The 26,872-nt window shown below is 43.2% G+C and overlaps 3 protein-coding genes across 4 annotated transcripts; 1 reads left to right on the plus strand and 2 right to left on the minus strand.

The window, feature by feature from the left end:
* Positions 1–485: 485 nt before the first annotated feature.
* On the minus strand, positions 486–11,189 carry slc25a22a (solute carrier family 25 member 22a). Its single transcript, XM_029153466.2, has 11 exons — positions 11,014–11,189; positions 6,824–7,020; positions 6,602–6,727; positions 6,464–6,519; positions 6,251–6,341; positions 5,632–5,686; positions 4,906–4,966; positions 4,567–4,711; positions 4,334–4,488; positions 4,182–4,257; positions 486–4,075 (listed from the first exon to the last, which is right to left on the minus strand). The coding sequence occupies exons 2-11, from the start codon at positions 6,841–6,843 to the stop codon at positions 3,922–3,924; spliced, it is 939 nt and encodes a 312-aa protein (XP_029009299.1). The 5' UTR covers positions 6,844–7,020; positions 11,014–11,189; the 3' UTR covers positions 486–3,921.
* Positions 11,190–11,417: 228 nt separating this feature from the next.
* Positions 11,418–18,724, minus strand: pidd1 (p53-induced death domain protein 1). Of its 2 annotated transcripts, XM_029153465.3 has the most exons (15): positions 17,436–18,712; positions 16,882–17,295; positions 16,601–16,753; positions 16,443–16,494; positions 16,126–16,327; positions 15,601–15,750; positions 15,344–15,517; positions 15,094–15,241; positions 14,875–15,010; positions 14,599–14,749; positions 14,309–14,432; positions 14,092–14,207; positions 13,549–13,656; positions 13,195–13,391; positions 11,418–12,330 (listed from the first exon to the last, which is right to left on the minus strand). In XM_029153465.3, the coding sequence occupies exons 1-15, from the start codon at positions 17,884–17,886 to the stop codon at positions 12,093–12,095; spliced, it is 2,814 nt and encodes a 937-aa protein (XP_029009298.1). In that variant the 5' UTR covers positions 17,887–18,712; the 3' UTR covers positions 11,418–12,092. The 2 variants fall into 2 exon arrangements, 1 of the variants encoding a protein (XP_029009298.1); XR_003786185.3 differs by lacking the exon at positions 11,418–12,330 and having other exon boundaries at positions 13,361–13,391; positions 14,118–14,207; positions 17,436–18,724.
* A 1,545-nt stretch (positions 18,725–20,269) lies between these two features.
* Positions 20,270–25,876, plus strand: pnpla2 (patatin-like phospholipase domain containing 2). The gene is made up of 9 exons (XM_029154584.3): positions 20,270–20,784; positions 21,171–21,403; positions 21,692–21,757; positions 22,594–22,803; positions 22,945–23,005; positions 23,375–23,593; positions 23,732–23,864; positions 24,013–24,135; positions 24,693–25,876. The coding sequence occupies exons 1-9, from the start codon at positions 20,598–20,600 to the stop codon at positions 24,991–24,993; spliced, it is 1,533 nt and encodes a 510-aa protein (XP_029010417.1). The 5' UTR covers positions 20,270–20,597; the 3' UTR covers positions 24,994–25,876.
* Positions 25,877–26,872: the final 996 nt, after the last annotated feature.

Consider the following 26,872-nt stretch of genomic DNA (forward strand, 5'->3'; position numbering starts at 1 on the left):
ACTGAGGATTAATAATTAACCAAGCCTTCGCATCAAAGGCGATGTAACATGTTATTAATCTAAGAACTCATAAGATAGAAACATGCATGTGTGCAGAAGCAGCATCGCAGCCACAAGATATAGGAACTAAGGCGGCGAGAGGGGTGTGTGTGATTTACTGCCACGCCACCCAAGCTGTGCGTACACCTGGAGTATATGTGGCACTGTGACACTCAGCCCACTCCCCGTGGAGGCAGGGGAGCGGCTCCACCGTGACCCCACACTGACACCTGGTGGCGCCACGAGGCAGCGGCGTCTTCCGCTCTTCCTTGTGTCATCCTCTCCAACACGTCCCCCTGCTGTTTGCCTTTCACAGCACTATCACGGTCAAAAACAGCTGCATCGGTTCTTTTTTCTTTTTTTTTTAATCGTCGCACGCGACTACTGGACCCTGAACGCATCGCAACGATGCAGTGATGAGTGGCACAGACGACCACAACAGGCAATTTAAGGACAGTCAGTTTATTAAACAGCAAATTGTGACAGGGAACACAATAGATTCTTCCATTGCATTGTAAATAATGTTTTGTTTACCACACATACTCATTAACACCCTCTACGTCATAGAGAGACACTTCATTGATGGACGATGGGGCAACGGTCCTTGTTTTAAAGTGCTGTAATGCACATTTCCTCTCGGAGGAAGAGAACAGAGGAGAGCCCAGACCCAGGAGGCCCCCAAGCTCCCAGTTGCATTATTCTTGTGTTGTGTGACGTTGTGATTGACAGGTTGTGTCAAGTGTTATTCTTTTTCTCTAGTGTGTATATATTGTGGCTTCTACTTATTGCATATCCGTGAGCTGGTTCATGAATTCGTCAGTGAATGTTTAAAGCACAATTCTGTAGAATAAAATGTAATAAATTCTTCACTATAGTTAGAATACATCTGATAATATTTAAGTTACATTCTTATATCTGATTCATTTAGAATAAGTAGGCGATATACATTTTGTGTCTAACTAGCCAGCAACTCTCTCCTGTTGTCTCAGCCCTATGGATCAGCTTTCACAGACATAGATAAACTTTCATACAAGACTGATAACGGAATCTCTATCGTCCTTTCCACTGAAATCAAGTGTGCAGGAGTACACTTGATTTGGCTCTGAGTATTCAAAGTGGACCGTTTGTTTCCTTGTGCCTATTAATCCTTTGTGCTTTCTTTGATTGTATACACTCTAAGTCATACATTTGGTGTGTTTCAGGCTGTAACCTGCACGCCAGAGTAGCAGAGAAGTGTGACAGATAGAAGGAGGGAAGGGACAGAGCGCCGATCTGACAATTAAAGAAGAGAATACTGCAGTGTCACACTAACGACTACACATCAACTACACCACGCACACGCACGCACACAGACGCACAGAACAAAAAATGCACAAGGTCAGTGAAAACTCACAGCTGAATGAAACAAAAAGACCCCAACACATTTTCAAGAATCAGCATAAAAAAGGAGTAATAGGATAAAAGGAATCTGAAAACAACCGCAGGGGGGTAGTGGGTTTGAAAATCATCACAATAATCTCAACAACACAAAAAATAGGCATTATGATCACAACAACAGCATATAAACGATGAGGAGGAACTCGGAATGTTCAAAACACTACAACAGTGATTTGTAAAAATGAGCTCAGGAGAACAGGCAGATGTTCCTGCTCCCATGGTCCTGTGGCTCAGTTTATCATCTGTCAACATGGCTGGAGGTGCCGCTCGACGTCTAGCAGTGCTGTCGTCCCTGCCTGACCCGTGGCTTTAGCTTCACACACTGAACCTTGTTGGTCCTTCATACTACAGCTGCCTGAACGGCAGCCGTTCACAGGTCAGAGGTGCAGAGTGACGTCGGCAGGCGCCTGTCGGCCAGTTACGCCTGAAACTGTCATCATTGCACGTTGCTTCATTTTGGTCCTAGTTGATAAAGCGGTGGCTAAAAAGGGACCCGCTGACTTTAACCAGCGCACCTCCAAAAGCACCCGATTACATCTAGTGTTCCCTTTTGCATATAATAAAAACAACATCACTACGCTGCAGTCAGGGTCAAATGATGCTCGCAGTTAAACAGGCTTGTTCATTTGATATGTCCACGTCATCATAACATAAAATCACAACAATATGGATTGGGGGGGGGGGGGGGGGGGGGGGGCAGGAGAGGTAGGTGTGCAAATAAGCCATCATATACAAAACAAACATAAAATTCATATTATCTGTATATGTACAATATAGTTAAGGTGGACACTTTGACACAGAAAAAACATCACATACAAATATATAGTGCTATAAAGCCTATAGAAAGAAATCTTGATAAATAGATCTTCCTCCCACAAATCATAAAACATTGAAAAGTTGCCGTAGTCGTCTGTCTACAGTGCAACAGAACAATGGACGAGCTGCTTGAACAGTGGGAGCAAGAAAGGAATGTGATTGGATAATACACATCAAAGTCACCTTGATCTCCGGCAAGATAAACCAATAACAGGGCTTCAGTGTTGTGATGCATAAACAAGATACGACGGGGCTGCTTTTCCCAGCAGCTTAAAGCAAACAAGACCTCTAAAGCAAACAAGCTGAGATGTTTGGTAAAAATCACACCGCGATTTTCCGATAAAGACGTTTTTCATTAGCTCTTTGGGTCCTGCCACTGGTTTCAAGTTCGGACAAAGAACAATGAGAACGAAAACGCATCTGTAAACAATGATAATTACGTCTGGATCTGAGGGGAGCTGAACTTCTCCAGCTAAAGCTAGTGGCTCCATGCCGATGTGGCCTTAGCCTACCAGGCCTGGACATGTGTCAGCATCACTACTGAACACTCACTGCCAATCTTAAATTCATAGAAATCCGTTTCAAACCCAATTGATCACAGCTAATGTTTTGATCTGAACTCTGAGTGGATCACGGAAGAACAACCTGCCACTGCCCTGCTCTCTGTAGACTGGAACTAAAGGGCGCACTACACTTTTGGCTGCAATTGACTGATCAGCATGTGGTCTGAGGAAAACCTGCACTACAGCTGACTCACAGGGAAACATGACAGGCATTGCTCCGGATTCTGTGCTGAGGGTTCACTAACTTTACTGTTTGCTAGTGAATAATGCCCAAACGTGGTATCGTTTCAGCCTAGCTGTCTTTCCCAGAGACAAAACAGTGGAACCATTGTGGTTGCATTAAATATCAGATGGAACCTGATCCACCTAAGAAGCCAAGGCGATAAAGGTCTCCTCAGCTGAGCGGCTAAGTTCATTACAGCCACTTACAGGCAGAGATGCGGCTTCTCAGGAAAGATCACAGGGCTGTGCTAGTATCATATCAGCACCTTCCCTGGTGCCTGAAACACAAGCCAATACCCCACTATTATTTAATTAAGTCATTATGCCTAAATATATATATAATGATCTGTAATGACTGTGTCTTTGACAGTGTTTTAGTGAATCTTCTTCCAACACTAACAGTGGAAAATGTAAGCTACAGTAGGTATTTAATTTCGCTTGGTGGGGGTTGTGATTTATAGAATGGTCTTCTCTGTCATTCAGAGGCTGAAGGACTTGCAAAACTGCAGCAAACCAAGGGCAGCACATCTGATTTGTAAATTCAACAATCATAATCAGAAATACGATAAAGTTTATAATCATAAAAGAAAAAAAATGATACTTGTGGCTTCATTTCCAGAGTGCTAGCTTAGCCTGCCTACTGGAACTTTGTGCGCCACCACAGGCAGCTTGGCAAACGAAGGCTCCCTCCTCAAGTATTTCACATTCAACACAACATATTTAAAACAAAATCGACAAATTGGTCATTCTTCGACCGACTGAGAGCTCCTTTCGAAATGAGATGATTCCTTACGCAGTTAGTGTGATGCATTATGGAAGGGAAAAGGCAGAAAGGAGGTGCTTCTTAGTTGTCTTTTTTAGGCAAGAAACTGAGAATAAATTCACCCACGCCCAGGAAGTAAACCACCTGGGCGATGCCAAAGAGAGGCGCAATGACCAAGGCTCGACAGTAGGCTCCCTTCAGGAAGGCTGATGGACCCTCGTTACGCATAATTTTCCTACAGAACAAATGAAAGCTCATTAAGGATTCTGACACACAGCCAGGACCACAGTCGTTATGTGTCACTAGATAAGGACACACACACAAAGACATAATGAGGTCACCTGATACAGTCAGTCACTCCACTGTACGTGTCTTCTGTGCTCCCCCTGTTCAGGGACTGCAGTCTAGTCTTTATCACTGCAACACACAGAGCTCAGGTGAATATGAGGCCAGCGCGTGCCGTGCTGTATCAACGTTCAATCCCATTTCTCACCATCAACAGGGTTGACAGCAACGGCCGCCGTGCTGCCTGCAACGCAGCCTGATATGAAGGACACGTAGAACGGAGCAGGCCCGTCCATGTCTTTCTTGCCCAGGTTATTCAGGTTGGCAAAGAGGGGGAAGTAGATGATAGAGAAGGGAACATCCCTACGAAAACATGAACAAGAGACTTCAGACGCTTTCTAAAGCTCCCACTGTGTCTGCTTTGGTGCAGATCTGCTTCACCTGAGCAGTGTGGCACCGAGGCCTTTATACAGCCCGGCGATGCCCTTTTCCCTAAACAGCTGCCTTGAGATCTGCATGGCTGTCGGGGACTTGGTCTCCACAGTACCTGCAGCCACCGTCTCTGGCATCAGCTTCCTCTGAGCAGCTGCAGAAGAGAAGAAGAATGTCACAGAAGCCAACTACAACCCAATAAAACACGTTAAGAGTATATAGGCAGACATTGTGAAGACGTAATGAAGACAAAAATGCAGAACACAGTGTGATCTCTGGCGTGGCCATGTGAGGTCACTGTCTCTCCAGTTTGCACTACAAGTCCCAGCCCACATTTGGACTTCTCACCTATTCGCCCAGCATCTTGGAGCTGGATTTTCAACATCTCCATAGGAGTTGTGACAATAACCTTAAATAAAAAAAAAGAATGAAGTCAGAGAATACTTCACAAGGTGAAAACATCAGTTTAATTTTCCTTTATGAGAATACATGTATTTTGATACTCAGAATGTAGCTTAATTATTAGATAGCTTGTAAACGTCTGCTATACATTAGTTACAGTCCGTGTTTTCTCTATTATCCACATAGTCGTAAGCATTTAACTGGATTACAGGTGAGATGGCCACATTCTCGGCTGCAATCTTAATCCAAGGTCTGCTACACTTAATCTAATCATGTTCCTCAGACTTGAAGCCTTTGCCCTCATTCACAACAAGTGTTTCGCTCTGACTCACTCACTCATTGCACACACTCAGTCACTCTCACAGTGTCTTATCTGACCACTCACATCTAGACTATTGCCTGCTTCAGTCATTAGAAAACATTCATGGAAACAGAAAACTACAGGTCACATTCAGATCAGAGATAACAGAGACAATCTACAAAGACAAGCTGCAAGCACCTTTCTGCCTTTCTACTACCTCTCATTAAACACGGTCAGCCTAATGCCAGCTGCAGGCGGAGACAGATGAGTCTCGGTGGTTTGTACGTGAGCTGACACTAACGGTGCTGAAGGGCAGGAGTTCCAGATGGAGAACAGGAGGATGCAATTAAAGCAGTCCCTTACTCACTTACCTGACATGTTCCTGCCCCACACCCAGCCAGCATCTCTTTGAACAGAGTAAGTTTTCTGTGAAAAAAGAGAAGATAGCAAGATCAGACTTAAGCACTCATTCCGTCTGCAGTGTGACAGTTAGACATCTCTACTCAGCCTCATTGTCACCGCCTGGGGTAGTGATGCTAATCCTTTCCTTCTATATCAACATGTCAGGCACAAGGGTGGATTAATAATTCACAAGGTGAGTGCTTCGGCCAGACAAGTCAATCATTCATCAGTCTGCATGTTTGTCACCATGGAGATGAGAGAGAGAGATGCCCCAGAAAGCTTCAGGCTGATCTATGGGGTTCTCAATGGGGACAATGAGTGTTTGACCTTAGATGCAGCACACAAGATGGTGGTTGCTAATATTGGCGTGATACTGCTGTGTATAGATAATAAGATTCTGGACAGAGCTTCTGGTCTATTTTTACAAAGCCACTGTGTGTTGGAGGAGAGGGCAGAATCAAGGTCTCAGTGACAAACAGAGGCTGCTAATGTGCCAGGTGACATATCGGTAAACACAGCAGTTAATCGCTGCGGTAATGAGGGGAGTGGGTGAGTGTCAGTCAGCCTGTCAGCACTTTCATGCCTCACCCATCCTTAGAGAGGTGATGCCTGAAGAAGTCGTTGGCAGCCAATTTGATGGCTTTCTCTGGCGTGACTAGTGTGAGGTTCACGGCAGCTCCTGGGAGGATGAAAGGACATAGGGCAACAAAGAGGAGCACAAAGAAAAGAAAGACAATATGTGGTGTATGATAATAACCTGTACCAGTCACAGTATCTTGGGATCTGATATGTCTAACTTACCTCTGTACATCCCAAAATACCCCTCTGACCTGATGGTCTTAATAAGGCAGTCTGACCTGAAATACAAACACAGAGGTTGGCATATTAATACATGCGCTGGCCAGAGCTCTGGTGACAAGCCATATCGTGTGTTCTTACATGCTGGTGTAAAGGCGAGAGCCATTTTGCTGGTTTTGCAAGCGAGTCTTGGCCAAGTCAATGGGAAACACACAGGTCACTCCGATCAGGCCGGCGATCCCCCCATTAATTAATTTGGCAGGCAAACTGGAAGAGAGCAGTGACAGAGGAGAGAGAGCCAGAAACCTTAATGTGAATGACCCCTGGATGGAGAATTAGATAAAAACAATGCTGATACAATACCTGATCTGCTTGTCAGCCATTTATCTCAAACCACGCTGGTCAAAGCGTCAATAGCTGTTAGTTATTCACTTGCTGGTCACTCTTATCTTTTGCTGTTAATTACTTGTTTTTGTTGTGGCCCAGTTGGAATGATGTGCTGTGATTATGTTATGTCCACTTGTCTCTTAAGAAGTTGCTATTTCGAGTTAGGGGAATATCTGTGAAGAAATGAAAGAGGAAGGAAGAGTCAACAAATAATTTAAAATAAGCAATAAGTCCTTTAAATTCACACACATATTCCAACACACCAGATGAGTAGGATATTGCAGAAGTCCTAATGAAGCAATGTTTCTTTCACATTTCAACATGCTCAAAGTGACGGAAACATACCCCGATATAATCAATAACAGCTGTTTAGTGGAGCAACCAGCGAGGGCTGGGTATTGCAAGACAGTAGCATATGTCTTATAGTGAGTAATTCTAGCAATTGTTTGATGTTTAATATTTATTATGATTAGTATATACTGGCATAAATATAGGTAGAGAGGAAAAAGCTGAAAAGATACCTGTATGAAAAAGACAGAAAGACAGGCCAAATAATGAAACAACTAATCAAGATTAATCAAGTAATTGTTTCTTGGATTGATCAAAACGTCTGTATGATCCAACAGCTATTAGATGTGAAATGAGGCCTTAAAACTACTCCACTGGCGCAGAGAGCTGTGTGCAGCTGACAGCTCCCTTCAGCTTTCGCTGTTAAATAAATGTATCTCTACGCGATCTGTGTGTGTCCTTGAACTCTCATGTTTTATGCATAGGCGCTTCTGTTTGTGAAGCTGGACTCTAATAGAGCGAGCTCTCCTCACTGTATGCTGAACTGGTAATTAAGAGCAAACAGATGAAATACGTGGTGTGGCCAAGATGCTCCCTATTTTTGGTACAGCGGGTTTAAAAGGATGCTTCTCATTTCCCCTTTGCTTCTCTCCACCCCCGCAATCCACCAATCACAACCTGCCTCTGCGAGTGCAACCCGCCTCCTCCTCTCTACTCCACACCAGCCCTCCCCCATCGTTTTCCTCAGTCACGAGTCACGACTCGCAAACACAAGCCTTTCCGTCTCAAATCTGTGCTGGGGTCTGCTGGTGATGTGCATATGACCCCAGCAGAACTAACTCTGGTTCAGAGGAAGCACAGCATGGATGTTCCTGGTATCTGTATCTGACAGTCTGGTGTGTTAGCTTTGGATGGGAACTCTAGGGCCTCATGGGCTGCTCCAGATGTGGAGGAGGGGGGGGTTCAGAGCAGGTCAGCGAGTTGCCTGCCTGGTCTCTGTGGAGCTCTTCACACTTCACAGTCTTCCACCTCCGTCTTCCACCTCCGTCACTTATTTCCCACTGACTGTTCATCCACCTCATGGTTTTCTCCAGTGACTTCTATGCTACTTTTGTTTCCTTATTTCCTGCGACTGCTTCCTCTTAACATAACATGTTGGTTACGCTTACGACACTTTAAACACTGCAGTGAGACTGAGGGGGAACTGTTTGGGTTCTACAGAGGACTCCAGTCTTCCTCGAGTCACCTATCGAGCTGACATCTCCCTCCTTCTCCACCTCGCCTCTGGCTTTACTCGTCCACTTCACTTCATCTGCAGCACACAACTGTGTCAGCACCAGGACTTTTAGTTGACCCACAGCCACAGCCTGGCTGCAGTGTCTTCTCATGACAATTCAAGTCTGTGTGGAACAATTAGCCCCACTGTGCAGTGTGCACAGAACAGGAACTGTGAGAAATCTGTGGGAGAACCGAAGATTCCTTTTTGCAAAACTTGCATAGTCCATGTCTTACGAGTGATTTTCAATGCATTTTTGTGGACATTTCAATGCATTAAAGGACTGAAAGAGTTACTTTCATCTAGTTATGAATCACTAAACAATTGATTTCAAATTATCCACAGGCAAGAGTAAAATGTCTTTTACTCACACACAGGTCATATTTTGAGTTTGCACCTCTACAGCAGATAAGCGCTGATGAGTAAACAATAGACACAATGATTGTGCAACTCAGCTCCTATGCAGAACCTTGAACTTAAAACGTAACCCAGCCAGTAGACACACGATTAAAGAGCTACTAGAAGCCCCAGGTACTGACTGAGAAAGATAACACCTCTGTCCTGACCCCCGTTAATCATTTCAACAAAAGCAATAAGGGAAAAAATAATGCCTTTTATATGAATAAATCACTGTCAAACAAGCAACATGAAAAAAAAGAAATAAAACGCCACAAAGACATTTAGATACGTATCAATATTGACTAGCTATTACACACAAAGATTTGCAGTATTCCACCCTGCAAATACAAAGACAAATCCTCTCCAGCATATTTACAATGCAAAACAGCCAATGCAAACTACTAACATTCAAATTGACCACAGCAAAATTGACCTTGTCCTTGAGTGTGGAACTGAGTAGCGCATGATCATTGTTGAGTGAATGACAGTGAGTTCAGCAACGACAGGAGGAAGTGAGGCACAAATGACAAAGCACAGCTTTCGAGTCATGTGACTGTGTCAAGTGAAAAGAAAGTTTAAGTACTGAAATCACATGTTAATGTAAAGCTCTTATATTCCTCATGCACCTGTCCAGTTAATAAATTGGTAAATATGTCTATATATGAACAGCTGTATGTGTACAGTTATTCACACACTTGCCAGCTGCTGCGGCGCCGTTACCGTGCCGGTGTATGAGGTCTATTTTTGGATATCAACGGTGCTGCAGAAACACGGGATGAAATTTGTAGCGTCAGCTAAATCTGATTACTATTCCTGCTTCCCTACAGCATCAGGATTATAAACCTAATGCCTCTCACTCTCTATTTGCAGCCAGTGGAATGACAGAGACGCACTTCTGCTTTTTAGAGTTGCATCTAGTACGCCAGCGTAATTACTCTGCTCTAGATCAGAACCCTGAAGCTGAGGAGCAGCCCGGCCGGTCCACAATGGGGTGGTGTAGCATTCCGAGCCTCCTGTGACACTACCAGTGTCCCTGCTGGCCCAGTTTCTGCCGTCACCTGGGGCTTTTCTCTTGTGTCGACTGTTTGTTCCCTCCATCTCAGCTTTCCTGCAGCCTCGACGGACAAAAAACAATGCCAGTCTGAGCCGACTCTCCTTAGAAAGACAGACAAATGCACCATTTAGGCATTTGGTTGCAGTTGTGACACCGTGGCTGGTCTGAAGGTCTGTAGCTTCCACGCTGGCATCATTTCCATTCAGTACATGCACCCGGTGACCTTTAGTAGGCCTCGCCTCTGGGATTTTACCTATGTGCAAGGAATATTGTAGAAGGCAGATGAAATAAATATGCAACAGGGCAACGTTTCATTCTAAATGAAAGCAAAAAGCGTATTTAGTGTTAAAGAACAGTGCTGGATGCCACCATACACCCAAGAACCTCACCTCATCAATTATTGCAAGGCTGCAGGAACACTACTGCACATCTTGACCCCGTCATAGGCTGCAACGGAAGGGTCCCAGTCTGAGGCAATGACCGCCAGCGTCAGAGAAATATGTGGCAATCGCGACACACAGTGCTTTTCTCCCTGTCATTCAAAACGTCCAATGTGCAGGACTATGATCCCGGGACGCGCCACGCGTTAATGTTTAGCCGAAGCGCGGCTCTGCGCCACACGCGGGGAGCCTCGCTTTCCTCCACCGGTGGAGCCGGAGGTGGGCGCCCTACCCCCGCCGCCAACGCCCCGGCCCGCAGGTTGAGCGGCGCCCTCGGTGCGGAGCGGACACCGGGCGTCAGGCGGCCGCACCGCCCCCCCCCCGAGCGAATGGAGTCGCCCGGTAACGGCTGTGGTTAGAAGCCATAACAATAAATGTGTCTATAGGACCAGAACCGAGACACGACTCCGCCGTTACACCTGTGTCCAGCGGCGCGAGCCGACAGAATGACGAGCCGCGCGCGCCCGTTACTCGTCAGCTAGCAGCCGTTTCCCCGGCCTGCCGTTACCGTTACATCCCCATGGGAGGAATATGCCGCTAACGGAACAGCTCACCCCTGGAAAACCTCTGCCTCAACCACCAGGCATCCGCGTCCGCCGTGATGCTAACACTGTAAATCTTTACAGGTAATATTTGAACGGTTTCAGGCCAACACGCGTTTCCCTGAACCCGACAGGCGCCGCGTTCACAGGACTGCTCCCGCACGTACCATGTAGATGTTCCCGGTATCTGTCCCGGTGTGGTCGCAGGGGGAAATTGAAGCCTTTTATCCTCTGACAGAGCGACCGTGGCGGACCTAGCGGCGTTAGTGGCACTGGAGCCCGGCGGAGGGAGGTAGAGTAGGTGGGAGTGAGAGCAGGCAGGGCGGGGAGGGAGGGAGGGAGGGAGGGAGCGGAGCAGCCGGCTGGTGACAGAGCAGGATGCGGAGAAGCGGGAAGGATTCGAAGCGGCGCCCCCTGGTGGCCAGCGGCCGCTAGTGGCCGGTGGAGGTGTGGAGATGGAGGATGCGGAGATGGATCCTCGCGTCCCCGTGACCTTGACGCCAAAAATAGACGCTTTGAGTTGAAGTATTGGGGCCGAGGAGAAGCATGAGTCACCACAAAATGCAGCTGACACAAGGAGAGTTTCTATTTTACAATTTAACTTATTCCACTATTTAAAGCCACGGGAATTCATACATTACAAAAGTTTTAAATCCAGATATGCACTTTGCTGCAGCAGTAAAGGCACACATGGAAGAAATTCAACAAGCCATAAAACTGGCTTCTTCCTGCGTTTTCAGTGCACAGAAACACAGCTGTCACTGTTTACTCAGCCTGTTAAAAGGTGCCCTGACATGGTAATAAATCAACAGAAGAAAAGGAAAACCAAAGACAGAAATGGTGAAATTATTATTCCACTTTGATTAATCTAGGTTAATAAATTACTGAAGCCAACCCATGAAACTTTAGTTTAAAGATACGTTAGTATCTGTGAAATTGATGATACAGTACTTCAACATTATGATGAAAGTAATCACAAATGATCGAAGATTCTGAAGTTTAAAGTCAAATGACAGAAATTGATCATCAATGCATTGTTTTAAATATTGACAGCTCGTAGTTGGATATGGAAAAACAAACATTTTCAGCACCTACACACATTTCACCCGTTATCAACCAGCTTCTATGTTGTATTTATATCGTCTCCATCACCTCGTCTCTTCTATAGAAAGACGAGGTGATGGAGACCCTCTGTGAACAGACAAGTTATTCAAGTGTGAGGCAGCCATCTGCACCCAGCGTGGGCTCATGTAGTGCTGTGTTCACCCGCAGTGGAGCTCTCTGCTTCTAGACCCACTCTCCTCAGTGACTCTGAATATTTCCTTCTTCCTAGGCTGACAATGTCCTGGATTTCTTCTGCCAGGTCTCTCCTGCTGCTCTCCATCATAGCGTCCACCAGCCTTGACACTGCCCCTGGTCCTTCGTTGCTCTGTCCCCTGGCCCAGAGGAAGAGCATGTCTAGGACCAATGCTCCCAGGTTGTCCCTGGGGAGGAGAGCAAAACATACACCAGGCATTTTTATTTTCCATGATGCATTAATATATACAATATTACCCAATACAGACTGCAATTAAAATGTAGACATAGGCAGTATATAAATATTTGTGCATCTCTACAAAATATGACATTTAAGCACCATCTGTTACAAAAAGATATTTATTTGGTGCCTTACATAGGAGTTGTTAAAATGACTTTTGGATGCACTCCTCATCTAAAATCTCTTCAGGCTTCCTGTCATACACTGTACAGTAGTATCTGTACTCGGGGCCTTTACACTGCAATGTGTCGTGAGAGGTTTTCTGAGCACGAGGAGAAGGGGGAGGGCCAGATGAGCGTCAGTCTGTGTGTGTAATCTCCTGCAATGTCCCAGATGGCTTAGTAATGGCTGTCAGCGCAGATTAAAACAACAACATTCTCTACCATTTCTCTCCCACTGCGGTTTTCCTTCTGTCACGTAACATTTCACTTCAACTCATTCCCTTAGAGGCATTGTCTGCGGTAACATAGGCGTTTATTACATCAGGTAGAATAATTGAAGCATTTCTCTAAATCTTTGATCCTTGATCTTTGAAGGTTTTCAGGATCGTTGATAAAAAAGTCTTCATTGGGTAGTTATGATTTTACTAATACCCCCTATTATCATTTAAATTGCATGTGGTCTATTAACCTTCTTTTAAACCACACACAAGATTTGATAGATATGTGTAGTGTTAGTAAGGCATTATAGTGCCTGGAGATGTATCTACACTGATTTAGGAGTGCACATTCAGATTACAGATTAATGTTATGCCTCCTTGGGACAAAGTATTTTGTTAAGTCATCTTGGCTAAACATGATGCCATTCTTACCTATTCTTATACTGGATGCGGTCCAGTTCCTGGTAGCTCAGGCCTAGATTGATGCCAATAGCACGCCAGTCCTGTCCTATCTGAAGAGAGATGGACAGCAGGTTGGCTTCTGTCAGATAGCCGCTCTCAGGGTCACCCAGGTTCAGAGGAGGATACTGGACCTCATCCATGATATAAGTGTTGTCTGAGTTTAGAGCCTGAGGAAGAAAAACAGAATAAGTTAAGCACCTTTGGCACATAGCCTGAATTAAAAGATTAATTGGGTAGAACATATAACCTTAGACACACATATTACTCTGGATTTATCTGTCAAATTCTATGACTTAAAGGAGAAAAACAATCCCTTCAACTTACAGGAAGTCTTAGTGGTAAAGTTGTGAGCCACTGGCAATCATGTCCTTTCCTCTTTCTGGCCACTTCCTCTGGCAGACTGCTGGGAACCTCTCCTCTATAAAAAGACACCTGAAACGGATAAAAAGTGTTTCTCAGCATGTTGTCTGAACAATAGATACTGTAGTCTTACAGTACATGTAAACCGATGCAGCAGAATCCACGTAATTTATAAAGTCCTGGCAGTACACACTCAAAAACAAACAGCCCCTAATGGCGAGTGGCAGCAAGTCTCACATGTTTGACAGTGTTACTAACAATTGTAAGTATTGTAATTGTATGTACATTAAAGTTATAAAGGAAGGATTTGTTGGATGATTTTGGTTAAAATCAGTCAACAATTTTTATTTTCTGTCTTTTAAAATACAGATGATATCTGCACTCTGCTACTTCCTAAAACATTCTACGTGTGAGGTCACACTGCTCTGGCACTATGTGAACCACTATCTAATCTGCAAAATGTAGAATACAATGCGCCTTGAGTTAATTATTTTGTGGCTGCCTTACTTGTCCTCTCACTGGCCCCTTCTCACCCTGAGCTGGACAGATGTACACTTCCTTCAGATTCTTCAGACTGGAGTAAAACACAAAACAGAGTCTTCCCCCGACACAGTCAGGTCTGTCTGGAAAAAAGACAAGATCAGTTCAAGACTAAAGCCAAATCACAAGACCTTGAGAGAAAAAATCTTTAAGATAAGGTAGCATGTCAAAGTGGACTTTAGACCTGTGCTGATATCTAAGCCTCTTTCAAAGCCAGCAAAGAACTGTTCTCCTTCCAGCAGGTCACACAGATCTGAAGGCTGAGGTCCATCATACTGTCCTAACAAAGACTGCACTCTGCCTTCCACCTGGACAAGAGGCATAATAATCACGCATTAGTGCTTAAGCTGTGACGAAATCAGCGTTTGATCCAAACTGTGCCAATATTGAGACATCACATACAAAGGCTGATAAAGAACTGATTTTCAAACTACTCTTCATGCAAGTAGTTCTGACAAACCAAACTTTACAAACCTTGTTAGCAGGCAAACACTGTAGCAGAACCTGTGAAGGATCGGTCTTTCTCTGGAGGACGAGAAACTGCACTTTAAACTGTTTTAGCCTTTGATAGACCTTCCTGACAGCTCCACTAACACAGCGCTGAGTCGTGTACCACAGCCAGTACCTGTAGTGAAACACACAATGTTGTAGAACTACCGTGTGGCTGTACGGTACATGTATAAACAGAGCCAATGTGGTATATAACTTAAATAAACTGTACATCAAATGTACTGTGGTACAGAAACTTACCAAGAAAAATGGGATATGTAGAAAACGGCATACAAATGGGTGACGTAAAGAGACACTTGTGATGTGATGTCAGTCCAGCTTTGGGCGGTGGGGTCTCCATGTAGCAGATGCAAACAGGACATATCAACTGTATTGCCTACATAAGAACCAGTCATGTTAATGTGTGCTGACAAATCCTGGTATATTATACTGTATAAATAAAAGGATGACATTCTGTACCTGTGACTCCAGCTGGTAGAGGAATCTGAACTTTGACAGGCTGCAAAAAATTGATGTTGGGAGTCTGGGAGAGGCAGAGAAGAGGGCTCACTCTGGCCTGAGCATCACCACACAGAGCCTGCACCTCTGACAAAGACACCTGCAACACCTGCAAAGGCATAAAGAAATAAAGCTTTGCAAACCCTCAAATCCACGAGGACAGACTGATCTGGTTAATTTCTGTGGTGCTCATTTTGACTACTGTATGTACCTGTAAAGAAATGGTGCGGACTTGCATGGTTGCATCTGGAGGGAAGTGGAGCTTAATTCCAGGGTCAGAGCTGGACACTAGCAGAGCTCCAGCTGATGTAACAGAGCACATGTCCTTCACTGGTCGGGACACCGCCATGAACCAGGAAAACTGGCTCACTGAGCAGCACGCCAGCTACAAGTCCAAAAAAAGTGTTATCTTCGAGTAAAAATTACAATTTGTACTAATACATGATTAAATGGGAGGTTCTGCTTTACCCGGGCAGGACGTCCCCCAGGATGACTGCTATGGCTCTCACTTCCTCTCCTTAGATCAGTGGGTAAACTGCTCCATGACTGTCCGTCAAATCGACGCACAATCACCTCCCTTTTTTTTGTCCGATGATATGGTACACAAACCTCCACAGGCTGTAAGCATTTCAGATTTGTAAGTTGACAAACTTCATATTTCACAACAGAATACACATCTAAGAACTGCCAAAGCCAAATACTGACCTACTGCATATAATAATGTATTGACTATTTAATTCAGTTTATGTGTTCTGGGACACTATGAATTTAGTATTTTAGATATTAGATATATTTCCATAGTCATAGTAGGCTACAGGTTCAGCTTTTGGAGCCACACAGAAGATAGAAAAAAAGCATTAGGCAAATACTTTCCAGTGATGTAAACAAATTATAACCATAAAAATTGGTATTAAAAATGTTCAGTGCATTCCTACTATGAATATAGCAAAAAATGACAAAATAGACAAAACAGATACATCCAAACTAGTGAACCTTTAGAAATGTAATTCCATGGGGGCGAAGTTCCAGAGGACGACTCAGGAGGATGTCATGCTCCTCCAACCACACCCACTTTCTTTCTGGCCTTTTCTCACCCCACTCCAGTCTTCTTGTAGTCAACAGGCATCCCGGGGGGAACAGCAACTCAGCCCCCCCTGGGAGAAACACATGACACCCAGCAGACGAAACGCTAAAACTAAGGAGCAAAAGGAGCATGGCATATTTAATATTAATTTAGTCTGGCAAATCTTGACTGACAATATAAGTAAACAGGATTAGAAATTATGTATATACTAGGAGTGACACTATACCTGTGCTGATTAAACCCAAGGTGTAACTCTGGAACTTTAGCTTCAGCTGGATCTGGTAAGAAAACCATCATAATACTTTGTATTTTCTAAGAGCATCGAACAGTTGAACAAAATAATTTAATTACTAATCGGCGTGAAGTCTGTGGGTTTTTACTCACCAGGTGTAGGAGGGAGTGGAGGAGGGGTTGGAGGTCGTCCCAAAGGATTGTCACGACAATCGATTTTCAGCAGGGGCAGTTGGTTCAGGCAATGGGGGACTGAGCGCAGGTCATTGCTGTAGATGACAAGCTCTCTGAGCGAGAAGAGAGATCCTGACCAACAACAAAAAATGGAATACGTTTTTTAATGAAACATTCATATGGGTTTTAATGCATTAATCTAAATGAAGTGCTATCAATTCATAATTAATCTATTAATTAATTTTCATTTACACCCTCACCCATGCTATCTGGCAGATTCTTCAGCTTGTTGTTAGACAATTCCAACTTAACAAGCCTCTCCAGAGAAGCAATTTCATCAGGAACATGCTGTAGGAGGTTGTATGAAACATCCAGGGTCTGTAGTGCTTTTAACTGGCCCACACTGGGTGGAAGGGAGACCAGCTCATTACCCAGCAAGGACAGGTAGGTGAGGGAAGACAGCTGGCCTATATGAGGAGGCAAATCTGAGAGGCAGTTGTGACAGAGGAGCAAAGAGGACAGCACAGGTAGGCTAAGCAGGCAGGGTGGCAGACTGGAGAGCTGGTTGAAGGAAAGATCCATGTACACCAAGTGGGTAAGGGAGGAAACAGATGCAGGCAAGGTGGTGAGGAGGCCAGGTAGGGGGTCACCTTGTGAATCATAAAAACAGTGTCCTTGAATAAAAAAGAAAAGAAGAGTATGTTAGATTAACAATGTTTTTCTGCTTTCTTATTAATAGTATTACCAGAACATTACTACAAAAAAATCACTGTAAACACACAATAATACCACATGAAATGAATATTAAAAATACCCCGAATAGCCAGAGAGCGCAGCTTGGTCAAGTTGGGTAGGACATCCAGGGCATCGTCCAGACCTGGTTTATCTTCAGAGCCCAGTCTTAGATACTGAAGGCCCCTTAGCTGGTCTGGGATAGACCCCCATAATAATGGCAGTGCAGCCGCTCCTCCACGGTAAACATCCAGAGTGAGCTTTGTATCAGTCATCACAGACGAGAGCTCCACAGATGGAGGCAAGGGTGGAGTCAAACACACCGCTGATGACAAGGAAGATGATGACGATGATGAAAAAATGTCATGGTGGTCATTAGAGAGGAATGGGGTGGATAGGGAGAGGCTTGACAGGGAAGGACTACAACTGTCTATGAGCCTTGTTGGAGACACCGATGGTGCTTCCTTCTCAGGCTCCAGTACATCTGCATGACCTTCAGACATCACATCGGTTGGCATCGTTGGTCCACTCATCCTATGTGACGTCTCCTTAACCTGATGAATCAGAGGAATCCGGAGTCACAGCCAAAGAAAGGTATGCTACTCCACCTGAGGATGTTGTCCTTGTTTACTCCATCTCTGTATCTTCATTCCCCAATCGACTGCCTCCTCTTCGTCGGGACCTGTATCCGATTGGTTTCACCGTTCATAGCAATAGCTCAGAGTGCCTGACAGCTCGTACAGCAACTTACTGTCCGGACGCCTAACGTCGGCATGATGTGTTCGTAACGTTATGGTTGGGTGCGATGCGACCGTGGTCACCACACATAGACAGCGTTAAATGATTGCCAAGAAAAGTAACTAGGAATGAAGACATGTTTGCTGAATTAAGTTATTGTCAGCTAAGAGCTAGCTAATGATGTTAGCTTTACTTAGCCACAGTAAAGGTACAACATCTGTATAAAAACATTCATGGTCCATTACTAATGTGTCATTTACTCACAAATAATGTTTAATATTAGTCCATGCCTTCACCTGTTTCTCTAAGCTGCTCTGACAAGATCTTACTTCCTTGTGCTCGATTGTTTTTAAAGAAAAATCTTTGTCGTCACAATTGTGCGTTTGTTTTGTCAATGATTGTCCACCCGCCTTTCAACGGGGCGGAAACTAGGAGGGAGCTGTGGTTTGAAAACGCAGGTCCCGCCCGCTCGGTAGTGATTGTGCAATAACAACGAGCGCCTTAACGGCGTCAGCGCCAAAGTTTCAATTCCGGGCGGGACAGATGTTACAACGCGTGGCATCGCTGTTAGTCACTGCTCGGACGTCAGGGGGCGCTGTTTAGACTGTTGGTGCTGTGCAAATTGTTTACATCCAGTAGTAAGGAAAATCACCTTTCACACAATTGAAAAGACGGTGAAAATAATAAAAAAAGCTCTAATCCTCAAATTTGCATTTGAAATTTGCGGTACTTTACAATTTAATATTGTATATAGAAAAAAATATCATTTATATAAAGCAAATGTTAAAGATAATGTTGAAAAATTCAAGATCAAAACATGAGCTGCTTCAGCTGAAGAAGACCTCCAAAAGTTTGTCTGAAAATTTGAAATGGCCGAATAATTCTTTTATAAAGTATTGTTCTTCATCAAAAGATTTAAACATCTTATTTATTGTTATAACTGTATTTTTCAGACCCCCTAAGTGCAAACTGCATCAGGTATAAGTCTGACAGAGTTGAACAGGAGAGGTTCTTTCCTGTGGAAATTATGTAAAACAGAATGGCTTTTTTCAGATGCACTGTGGCAAAGGGCAGCAGTGGTACCAGGGAGATATTTGTGTACAATAACAGAATGCTCCTCAGAGCACCTCCTAGTACGGTTTTCTAAGAGCTCAGCCAGAGTTTAATCCCTTTTGTAAATGCATCTGAGGTCTTGTAAAAAAAATACAATGAACCTCAGTAATATTTGCTTTTACCACTGACCTTGCTAAAGCCAACAGACAACAAAATTTATAAACATATAATAATTATTTTCAGCACTTTTAGGAAATTTCTTGTCTTCCATTGACATGGCCCACTCAGCCTCTCTAAATGGACTTTGCACATTTCCTGTTACCTTAAACTTCGCAAAGCAAAGAGACACCAAACAGGCTTTCTCTGTTTATTTGTAAAACTCTCGCCGAGCAACTGCAATAAAAAATTGTAGAGAACCATTCTAAAGAAATGAACCCTAGCTGATCTTGGTTTCACAACAGCGTGTGCTCCCTAAGGAACAGTGTCCTACAGAGAACCGAAACAAAAGATGGCTATTTGCAGCTATTCTTGGAATAGTTTTTAATGAAATGTTCCAAAAACATTTAAGTGTTATTCCTAAACTTGTTTAATATGGCTTTTTCCCCTCATTCTTGTGAAACTTTACTACAAGTGTGTAACCAGGAAGTTACATACAGTAATGTTACATCCTTAATACAGGTTTTATGTTTTCCCACTGAATAATGGTTTGTATCATCTTTGACAACGTTAGATTAGACATTGAAGAAACGCTGAAAGTGCCAGCAGATAAGTAGGAATCAGTGGGTTTGCTTTAATTGATCTGTAAACAAACCAATACACACCGTTGCTTTAAAACAAAGCCTGGAAGAAAATCCCAATTCAGTTTGTTAGCTTCTTTAAACCTTGAATGGATTATACTGATAAAGCATGTAAACACAAACAGGCTCATAAATTCAAACTTGTGCTCTGCCTGTGGAAAAACATTTGACAGTTGTCAGAGTGCCTGTTCAATGACTTCATGGGTGTTTCAGCGCCGCGTATTGTGATTGGCTACTTTACTACCATTCTCTCTTGTGATAGGTCAGTTAGCTCAGCGATGTTGCCCGTGATTGGATAGGTCCAGTTACGACTACAAGGCCCGCCCCGTGCATACTGATTACGTGAAACAACAACTCCCGTGTTTTTCCGCACAGCTATTTAACTACCCTAGGTCTGCTTTAATGAAGCATTTACTATTACAGGTCAGCTTTACTAACGCAACTAACGCTGTGCTTCTCTTCACCCGACATCAATGCCGCGGTGGTAGCTGCAAGAAAGAAGAAATCCTCTTGTTTACCGGAAAGGTGGACACCGTCAGCGAACGTGGACAGCATGTGAAGAGGCATCGCTGAAAGATCAGCACCTTTAGAATCAGAAGTAATTTGCAGTCTGAAACCCTGCAGCGTCGGATCGTTCTGCCCCACTCGCCGCCGGCATGTTCCCGTTAGACGCGCCGTGGAACATTTCGTTCGCAGGCTGCGGCTTCCTCGGCATCTACCACGTCGGCGTGGCCAGCTGCCTGCTGGAGCAGGCCCCCTTCCTGGTGCACAACGCCAGGCACATCTACGGGGCATCGGCCGGAGCGCTCACCGCCACCGCGGTGGTCACTGGGGTCTGTCTGGGTAGGTGTCCTGCGATCACACGCTTCAGCCTGTGAGCGGCACGATATGAGGCCTCTGTAACACGGGGCTCAGCCTCAGCGCTACAATAACGCGGTGCATGTTCGTCCGTACTACCGACTAAATTGTAGCAAAAAATTAAAACATTTACGCCAAAGACGTAGGAAGGCAAGAAACGGTTTAGTGGGAAAATCATTATTAGTTTAAATTGTGTGTTTGTCTTTCTAAAGATCTAATTGAAAGATGTCCGTTGAAGCACAGTTGCATGCAGTACGTTATTCATCCAAATCAGAGTTTGTTCAGGAACTACAGAAAAAGTATTATTAGGCTTTTTTAGTCCTGGTTGTTCCCCTGGAGCCCATGTGGAGACTTTTGTCATGTTTCCACAGGAGAGACAGGTGCAAATATCATCAATGTTGCCAAAGAGGCGAGAAAGCGGTTCCTGGGACCCATGCATCCTTCCTTTAACTTGGTGAAAATCGTGCGACACATGCTGCGTGGGACTCTGCCAGATGACTGCCACGAGCGGGCGAGTGGGAGGCTGGGAATCTCGCTCACCAGAGTGACAGACGGGGAGAACGTGCTGGTGTCTCACTTCAACGATAAGGAGGAGCTGGTGCAGGTGTGTGTCAGTATTTGGACGATTAGATTTTTCATTAATTGAATTGATTGATCACATAAATAAATCAAGTTCTAGTTTTACATGCAGTCATGGATTTTCTTATGTCTCTTGTTTTGTATTTTATCACTTTTTGTTGAATATATTTTGATTTTACACAAAGATAAAAAAAAAACATCATTAACTGTATAATGTTATATATAGATGCTTCATGCTTTTACTATATTATCAATCTATTATCAATAATAATGTTTATTCTCACTTCCTTATATTGTCTTTCTGTTTCACTAGGCGTGTGTCTGTAGTGCCTACATCCCAGTGTACTGTGGCCTTATTCCTCCTACACTTCAAGGAGTGGTGAGTAAAATCAATATTATTTAGTAGCTTTGCAATTTGGTCCTGTGTTTCCAATATTCCATTGGTTCAAATGAAAATAAATCACCCTCTTGAATTGCAATGTTTTCACATTAAGGGCGACAAATAGCTTATGTTTTACTTTCGGTGAGGCGTAATGAACCGTACTGACACCTTGTATGTATTGGATTTCCTTTTATTGTGGTGTTTTCTTGCCGCTGTTTCCTTTGGCACCTTTTTACATCTGCCCCCGCCAGAGCCCTCCCTTCCTCAAGAATGTGTTGGTTCTGAGTGCCACATGTGCGTGGAAACAATGGTTCGAAAATTCCTGCGTTCGAGAGAGGTTTGCTCCAAAGGGGAAAGCAGCTCTAGTATTATTTACTGTAGATGGACATGTTTCTAGCACAAAGGTTTTCTGAGAAGCATTGTTGAGAAATCGCCGTGCTCCCACCCTCTCGCTGTGGCCTTTGTGATGGGTTTTCAAAGTTTACATGTGCCTGTGACCACAAATCAAGTTTGGCAGAGCCGTGCTGGCCCAGGTTTCAGGGTTGCTCAGTCCTCTCTTACCCTCTGTGGCTCAAATTCTAAAAACTGATGTCACTCCAATCTTATCTGTTGACACACCGAGTGCCTACCAGCTCCGAGTTTAAAAGTTCACCAGAGTCAATAAAAACAAACATGCAATACGCAGCGCATGATGTCACGATTATCATATCTTTTGTAATGATTGCTCCATGGCCAAATATCCAATGATTCACTGTCTAAATTTTGCAGAATAAAGAATGTGTATCTATTTATTTTGATGGTAATATTTATTTATTTTTGTTTGTTTTATACAGCGATATGTTGATGGAGGAATCTCAGATAACCTGCCTCAGTATGAGCTGAAAAACACCATCACTGTGTCGCCGTTCTGTGGAGAGAGTGACATCTGCCCCCGAGACTCTTCAACCAACATTCACGAGCTGCGATTCACCAACACGAGCATCCAGTTCACGCTCACCAACCTCTACAGAGTCTCCAGGGCTCTTTTCCCTCCAGACCCAACGGTAGGTCATTGACTACAACCTCTCTGATCTACGCACACTCACACTAATCTACAGTTACATTGATTTTCTCAGTTGAACCCCCATGAACTCAGTGGGCTCGTTTAACTCACGTGAGGCTCACGTTTGTTGTTTTGGATGCAGATCATGAAGACCATGTGTAAACAGGGATATAGAGACGCTCTGCACTTTTTAAAGAGAAATGGTAAGAAACAGGTTTACTGTTTTAACTTTCTCCAAAGTTCTCTGTACATAAAACACAATCAATATTAACAAGCATAATTGATCCTTTGTCCACTGGGCAGGAAATATCAGTGTACACAATGTATCGTGATTATCAGGGCCTCTGCTTCCTCTGACCATCAATAAATTGCTTTCAGGGCCAGATGTGTGTCTTTTCCCACGCTTAGAGACGTATTGAGTGAATGTTTCAGTACAGCGAATAGTTCTACATCTATAAGAGTAGATCTGCTTTTGTTAATTCTTTAACTCTTTGTAGTCATGTAACGAAGATGTTATTACAAATTAAGCATGAGCAACTATGTTGATCAAAATGCTTTTATTTTCTTAATAGGACTTCTTAATTTCAACGGACCCCTTAGGGATCTACCCCTGTTAGCGAATGGAGAAGAAGTTGAATGTAATGAAGAGGAGGAAGAGGTGGAAAAGGAGAGCAATAAAGTTGATGAAGAGGAAGTATCGCCAGTGGAAAAAGAAAAAGTAGTAGCGGCTCAATCCACTTTATCAGAAGAAGAACATGTTGTTATACATCTTCCTCCCACTCTACACAAAGGTAACAGGAACTTTTACAAAAAATATAAAATAGGGGTTGCATTTAATAATGGGTAAAATGGGCTTGTAGGGAAGGCCTGCAGTTGTTTTATATACAGTTTTCATGAAGCAGGCTTTGTGTGTCTGCTTCTCTCTTCAGCTCTGGTTGAGGCCTGCATGGAGAGGAGAAGTCTGCTGCAGTCACTAAGAAACCTGCTTCCTGTCAGGATGGCCTCAGCCATGATGGTCCCCTACACTCTCCCTCTGGAGTCAGCCATTTCCTTGACTACCAGGTGCTCCAGCACGTATTGCTGTCCCATTGGACATGCTGTGTCAATACATATGTTTGCTAGTTTAGTGACTGGTGACTGACTGTTACATAACAGTTGTTGTCGGAGTCCTATGTATCTATTTGCTAACAGCTGCATATCCTGTGTGTAGACTCTTTGAATGGCTGCCAGATGTGCATGAAGACGTAGAGTGGATGCGAGAGCAGACATTTAAAATCCTGCAGCATGTTTTCCGCCGAACCTCCAAAAGCATTTCCCAGCGTGTGTCAGCCAGGTAGGTGACAGTGTTTGATTTATTTTCCTTTTTTAATATTTAGACTGTAGTTATGCCGTGGGACGCCTTTAGCATACAGTCGTGGCTAAATAATATAAAGGTGATGTTTATACATCCCATGAATCGATCCACAGTGTTAGTGTTTAAACACAATACATTCATGCTGGGAGTGTGGTTGGATATTTTCTTGTTGAATTATTTTTTTAGACACTTGATGGCAGCAAAAACAAATTTATAGCATGTGGAGCAGTGTTAGCAGTTGTTTGAAGTCATGATTTTCACTCGGAATTCAATGGTGTTTGGGTTTTTTTGCCTCCTGAGAGGATTCTGGCTCCACCGCATTCACCAGCTATTGTCTGTTCTCTAATAACAAAAGCCTGTTGTTGTGGAAATAAACACTAGAACAGCCCTGGGAGTGAACCCAAGCTGTAATGCTGCAGGCTGGACACGTAAACAACGTGACAATACAGATCTGTCAATCATACTGCAATAGAAAGCTGGTTAAATTAGAGTAGGGAGCTCAGTGGCACCCGTGCATCATGATTACTCTCCTTCAGGTTTAGCTGTCACCTGGAGTTACACCATTACCAGTACCTCCCATCCCGGTTCAGCTCCACCAACTTGTTACCCACCTGGTTGAACGGGAGCAGCTCCTCGCTCCAGGACGTCTTCAAGCGCCTCGACCAGTACAAGAGGCAGCTAATGCCTGGGGTGCTGTGTGTCAACATGGATCTGCAAGGATCCTTCAGAACGGATGAGCTCTCACCATCCGACACATCCACAGACGGCCTCACAATGCACGATATCCCTGAAACTGGACTTGATGCCAACTCGAGAGAAACTCCCATTAACGTCTAAGTTTCTTCTGTAAGTGCTGTAGCACGTCACAGTAGATCAAACACATTTTAAACATATAATCAGATTTTAATATCTGTTTACACCCTGACACATAGATACTTCGACATTACCAGTACCAGGTACTGTTTATGTAATTTATTGAGCCCTTTTGTACATGACAATGGTATTAATTTACCATATTTACACTTGTGTTCATTTCAACTAATGCATGACTTTATGCATTTATATCTTTAGTTATAGTTTAGTCAGTTGAGCAAACCCATAGACAAGTATGTCTATAGGTTTAGTAATAAATCTATCAACATAGCACACAAACACACTTGAATTACAGGATGTTACAAAAGTAAGTAAAATAGCTTAAAAAGACGACTGTTTGTTATTGGGAACAAACAGTTGAGCAGAATATTCCTGCTGCATCTGGTCATAAACCTGAGCCACCTACGCTGCACAGGTGGTGAAGGAAAATGGGTTTGTTACAGGGAGTTACTCCATTTATATTTATATGTATCAATGCAATACTGTTAAAATCCACACTGTTTATGTTTTTAGGTCTGTGTTGTGCTTTTCCTGCTGCTAACTGTTGTACAATACTTCTGCTTCAAAACCTTTTGAACAGTGATTACGATGATGCAGTGGATATTATACCTGAATCAAGTATGTGATTTTTAATTTAATCTTGGAATCAGTTCAGTCTGAGTTGCACTTTATTATTGTTTATCAACCTTATTTAATATTTCTTATGTACTATGTGAAAGATATTTTAACTGTGTGATCATGCCCCAACGTGTGCCTTACACTTTAAATGCCATGTGAGTTTAGCATCTTGTAAAAATGTTGATGAATATTTATGTAATTGTTAAATAAACTGGTATTGTTCATTTTACTGAATGAGTGTTCCTCATTGTTGCAAATACACAGATAGGCAACAGAGAGCAGTAACCAAACAGCTCAGGATCATGGACCTGATTAGGTATTTGAAAAGCTTCCAGCACATCCAAAATGTCAAATACCATGTAGATTCCAGAGTTGAAAGTACAAAGCACACAGTGATGGAGCTCTTTTATATCTGGTAACATCAACAAATAATGTTCCCTTAATCCATTTTAATCAGATGTTTAAAATAATTTCACAATAACTTTAAAATCACATTGGTTTATTAAAAAACATGAAATGATACTAAAATTACTCTAATTCATAGGTCCCCACTTAGTTATTATTAATAAAAAATTAAATGTTGGCAAATACAGACAAAAAATATTTACACTGAATATAGGGAAATTATTCGTATTTGTGCTGTAGAGTTTAAAACTTCAAAATGGTAAAAAATGAATTAAATGAATTTAATGTGATACACTATGACTTTATTAATTAATAATAAATATTATGCTTTATATACTGCAAGCTACTATGTAAATTATTTAAACTTTGCTTCAGGTAAAAGAAAACGATGTCAGCAAGTTGCTTTATATCGCCGTGTTACTTTCTACCACTGTGAAGCTTTGAATCTATTTATCAGAATATAAGTACCAAGCAGTTGTTCGTCACAGTACCGTAGTGTCAACACTAGAGGCGCATCCTGGGATTCCCCTTAGCGGCGCAGTTCCACTGTTTACTAATCACAACGACACGCAGTCTTTCAGTTATGAGAGTTATGAGAGTTACGAAAGCAGATCATCTAGAAGTTCTGGTCATGGGGCCAAACAAACAAAGAATTCCTTTAAAGACTAAATAACTAGTTAAACCAAAGTTTTAGCTACATACACTTACTGTAAAAGTACGACAAACCCAGTATTGCTGCGTACATACGCGATGATGCCTTCGGGGCATGTCAGAAAGTTTGTGCCACCTAATTTATTAATCATTGTAGATAAAAAAAATT

Source organism: Betta splendens, chromosome 6 (assembly GCF_900634795.4).
Source record: "Betta splendens chromosome 6, fBetSpl5.4, whole genome shotgun sequence".
NCBI classification, from domain to species: Eukaryota; Metazoa; Chordata; class Actinopteri; order Anabantiformes; family Osphronemidae; genus Betta; species Betta splendens.

What these genes read in the sequence shown, in the direction of transcription:
- slc25a22a (XM_029153466.2), bottom strand. Translation starts at nt 6,843, where the DNA reads ATGGCTGACAAGCAGATCAG. An exon ending in GTATTTTGGGATGTACAGAG is followed by an intron (nt 6,342 to 6,463) that starts GTAAGTTAGACA and finishes TCATCCTCCCAG; the next exon opens with GAGCTGCCGTGAACCTCACA. An exon ending in CCAAGATGCTGGGCGAATAG is followed by an intron (nt 4,712 to 4,905) that starts GTGAGAAGTCCA and finishes TCTCTTCTGCAG; the next exon opens with CTGCTCAGAGGAAGCTGATG.
- pidd1 (XM_029153465.3), bottom strand. Translation starts at nt 17,886, where the DNA reads ATGAGTGGACCAACGATGCCAACCGATGTGATGTCTGAAGGTCATGCA. An exon ending in TCCGCACCATTTCTTTACAG is followed by an intron (nt 15,242 to 15,343) that starts GTACATACAGTA and finishes ATGCCTTTGCAG; the next exon opens with GTGTTGCAGGTGTCTTTGTC. An exon ending in CGCATCCAGTATAAGAATAG is followed by an intron (nt 12,331 to 13,194) that starts GTAAGAATGGCA and finishes TCTCCTCCCCAG; the next exon opens with GGACAACCTGGGAGCATTGG.
- pnpla2 (XM_029154584.3), top strand. Translation starts at nt 20,598, where the DNA reads ATGTTCCCGTTAGACGCGCCGTGGAACATTTCGTTCGCAGGCTGCGGC. An exon ending in GCACTTTTTAAAGAGAAATG is followed by an intron (nt 23,006 to 23,374) that starts GTAAGAAACAGG and finishes TTTTCTTAATAG; the next exon opens with GACTTCTTAATTTCAACGGA. An exon ending in TCCCAGCGTGTGTCAGCCAG is followed by an intron (nt 24,136 to 24,692) that starts GTAGGTGACAGT and finishes ACTCTCCTTCAG; the next exon opens with GTTTAGCTGTCACCTGGAGT.